The 4,263-nt window shown below is 38.6% G+C and overlaps 1 protein-coding gene across 1 annotated transcript; it reads right to left on the reverse strand.

Annotated features, from left to right (window-relative positions):
• Positions 1-1,796: 1,796 nt before the first annotated feature.
• On the reverse strand, positions 1,797-2,737 carry LOC122200376 (olfactory receptor 51B4). Its single transcript, XM_042905938.1, is given in 2 exon segments — positions 1,797-2,482; positions 2,485-2,737. Coding segments are annotated over 2 exon segments (930 nt in total). The 5' UTR covers positions 2,729-2,737.
• Positions 2,738-4,263: the final 1,526 nt, after the last annotated feature.

Genomic DNA, 4,263 nt, shown 5'->3' on the forward strand with positions numbered 1-4,263 from the left:
AAGAGAGTTGGGGTCAATTTCTGTAACTTGCAATTTTTGTTGCTTATAAAGAATTATAAACAGTACAGTAAGTGTAATGGTATTTTTCACATTGGATATCCTCTGGTTCTTCATTACTAAAAAATGCATCTCCAGATATACTGCATTTACGAAAAAGATGAGGAAAGTCTGAGTGGAGGCAATTGATACAGGCTTCTTCTAGTGAAAATGGCAGATGAGGTTTTTCCATGTTGAATGAAGTTCCTGGAATATTCTTAGAGTGCTTACTCCTCTCCCTGGATATGGCATCAGTATAGAAAGTTTCTTAGGTGAGGCAGACAGAATCTAGACTGCACTGATTATTTCCTAGGTTCCTGGTACATAAAGTTTAAATAAGAAAATAGGGTGTTGGGAGGAGATCCAACTAGAAGAACCAACTTAAGAAAACCCAGAAGCCTTCAGAATGTATAAATATTTAGGTCACAAGTATTATTATTATTATTTTAATCTTTGTAATGTTTATTTATTTTTGAAAAAGAGAGACAGAGACAGAGCGCAAGTGAGGGAGGGGCAGAGAGAAAGAGGGAGACATAGAATCCAAAGCAGGCTCCGGGCTCTGAGCTGTTAGCACAGAGCTGATGTGGGGCTCGAACTCACAAGCCATGAGATCACGACCTGATCCCAAGTCGGACGCTCAACCCACTGAGCCACCCAGGCACCCCTAGGTCACAAGCATTATTACCTATAACATAAACTACAGACAGTACATGATGGCTGACCAAAATGAACAGCATAAAACCTTACAAGATTTTGAGAAATTGAAAGAAAAAACTTCTCCATCAGTGCTACCATTACTTTTGCCAGGCTTTCAGACTTGATTATCAACAGGAAAAGTTCATGAAGTGAAAAAGCCCTGAGTTCTTTTAAGCAAAGGGAGATGGAAACAGGAGATTCTTAAATCTATACTCAATTTTTATAGAAGAAGAATATTAGTAAGTAAAGGATAAAGCCAAAAAGAAAAAAAATAGTATGTTGGTGTTCAGCAGCCATGGGCAGAGAACACGGGGTGCTAGGGGATCTGGCTTCAGCTGGCTGGTAGGATATTGGTTGTGATTAGACTTTTAATCTGTATCAGTTTCCATTCAATAATAAAATCCCCTGATATACTGAAGGAAACTGAGGGTTCAGGGGAAGCTTTCTAGAGTTCTGTACATTTGCTAGTTTTCCTTACCAAGATGTGTTTACTTTCAGAGCAACATGATTTCCAACAGAGTTAGATTCAAAACACAGAAATGGGGAAATGATATGTCACTCTAATTATCCTTTACATAACACACACAATGTACTATCAGCTGCACGTCTTCATTCGGATGAACTGTCTTTGATCCAGGATGTTTTTCCCCTCATCTGACATTTTCTGAAGTACTACTTATTCTCCCTTCACTTACAGGATCTGGAATGCCTCATCTCACCTGTTTCCTGTAGCCCTTTCCCCCCCAAATTACCAGAATTTTCTCTTCAATATATATTATATCTTCTAATAAAATATTCTATACATTCTATTCCAATATACATTCTAATACATATATTATATATATTCCAATAAAACATTCTATACATATTCTAGTCTAAAATATATATTCTAATACAGGTGAGATATTAGAATATATATCTACTCAAGTCAACTTGTAGCTTTATATGATAAGTAAAATCTCATCTAACTCTGAAAAAAAGAGATGGAGTATAAAATCAAACTTCTCTTCCAATAATGGGAGATGAAAAAAATCCCAGAGATCTCAAGATTCTGAAATACAAGCTCAAGCCCTTCTGTGCACAGAAAATAGGCGAATGATACTTCTCTGAATTTGCTTGGTCTTGATGCTATATATAATGGGGTTCATGAATGGAGGAAAGAGAAAGTAGACATAGCTCATGGTAATGTGGATCACACGTGGTGCATGTTTCCCAAACCTGTGGATGAAGGTCAGGCCAATCACAGTAATATAAAAGACCAGAACACAGCTAATATGGGAGACACAGGTGTTAAGGGCCTTAGCTCGCTCTTCTCCAGAGGTGATGCCCATAACTGTCTTCAAGATTAAAATACAAGAGAAGAGAATAATCTGAGCATCTAGGAAGAAAGTCAAAGCAACCAGAATAACTGGATATACACGATTAAATGTAATATCAGCACAAGCAAGTTTCATGACATCTTGGTGGAGGCAAAAGGCATGGGAAAGAACATGGGAACGGCAATATGGGAACCAATAGAGTGACACAATTGGGGGCACAATGGACACAAAGTCCCTCGTTGGTACTCCCAGTCCTATTTTCATCACCTGGGAATTGGTAAGAATGGAGTTACACCTCAGAGGGGTGCGGATGGCGATGAATCGGTCATAGGCCATGGCAAGCAAGACACCTGATTCCACAATGGACAGGGTGTGAATGAAGTAGGACTGAGTGAAACAGTCACCCTGGGAAATTTCCCTCTGGAAAATTGGACACCCAGGACTGTGGGCACTGTGGTTAGTGTCATCCCAAGGTCTGTACCTGCCAGCATAGCTAGGAAGTAGTACGTGGGCTCATGAAGACTGGAGTCATTCCAAATGAGAAAGAGAAGTGTGCCATTGACCAAAAGGATGGAGAGGTAGATGATAAAGAAGGGAATAGAGAACCAGTGCTGAATTGCCTCTGAGCCCAGGAAGCCAGTCAGCAAGAAGGGAGCAGCACTGTTGTTGGACCACATGGTAGGGTTTTCAAGTGAAGAACCTTCTCAGGAGTTATGACCTCTAAAAAGGCAGTATTCTTTCTTTCTCTCCATCTTTCTGTAGCACAACATCAGGCCATTTTTCACCTCAAACCTTACAAGTTTTTGTGGATTTTCTCAGCCTTAATTAATTCACAAGACCTTTGCCTAGAACAAGAAATAATAATGCTGATCGTATTAAGAACATTAACAATTTACTCTTCAGAATCCAATTTGTATTCCTTGCATTACACTTTTTACTCTGAGTCCCCCAGATCATTCCTTTGGGCTCTATTTTTCTTCTCTTTGTTTTTTCATTCCTCTTTATATTTCTTTAATGTAGACCCTTTATGTATTTATTTCCAGTTTGGGCCAGTTCATATTTTTTTCTCTTGAAACCAACTATCTGTTTGGCTCACTGATTAATCACTGAGAAAAATAGTTAATCAATGGAAATGAGTCTATTGCCATGAAATGTTTGGGAAACATGGTCATCAATATCACCATCTCAAATGGACTGTGAACAAGATGACTCATGTAGAGGTCTAGAGAATCTGACCAAGTAGGCCCAAGTGGTAAACTCAGCCTAGAAGAGCGGAATTACTCAGCGGATGGCACTCAGGAAATTTTCAATGCTGCCAAGGATCTGATGCCTGCAACACCAGGGACAAACTTTAAAATAGGAAGAGACAGGAGCTGAGAATTCCCAAAGGAAATGATAAGACAGGGTCCTGGAACAAAGGCCTCTTCAGAAACCAGAAGCCTAATACTTTTACTGAGCCACAGATTAAAATTAAAAGAAAAAAAAGCATGAGTATTGGAAAGGCAAAAGCAGTATCAGAAGGTAATGGTTGAATCCAACTTTACACAGCCAGTTCTAGGAGGAAGACAAGGGCTCTCAGAGGAAAGGGATGAGGACTATAATGCTGGTGAAGAAAATCAGATAGACTTGATATTTGTGAATTTAGAAAGCCATGTCTGGAAAAATTAAGAATGGGCTTCTATAGGGAACTTTGAAATATTTTTATAATTTATTTATAATTATACTCTTATCAAATCAAGTTAGATTTGTTTTCATAAAACCTAGAAATTCTGTGACCAGTTGATTACTATAATGATTAAAGAAGGGGCACCTGGGTGGCTCAGTCAGTTAAGCATCTGACTTAGGCCCAGGTCATGATCTCACAGTTCATAAGTTCAGGCCCAGCTAACAGCACAGAGCCTGGTTCAGATCCTCTGTCCCCTTCTCTCTCTGCCCTGCTCACGCTCACTCTCTCTCTCTCAATCAATCAATCAATAAACGAACAAACATTTAAAAAAATGATTAAAGAGAACCACAAGAGAAACATAAGTTTCTCCCAAATCAATTGAATCAATATGTGTCCAGGATCTTTTTAAATATTGTTTTCTCTTATAAACATCATCACTGATAGCTCTAAAGAGGAATTGAGGAAGAATGAGGTGATAGTGATCTTTGGACTACCTCCATTTCACAAAAACCTATAAAAACGAGAACAGATTTTTTTTTTTTTAGA

This window comes from Panthera leo, chromosome D1 (assembly GCF_018350215.1).
Source record: "Panthera leo isolate Ple1 chromosome D1, P.leo_Ple1_pat1.1, whole genome shotgun sequence".
NCBI classification, from domain to species: Eukaryota; Metazoa; Chordata; class Mammalia; order Carnivora; family Felidae; genus Panthera; species Panthera leo.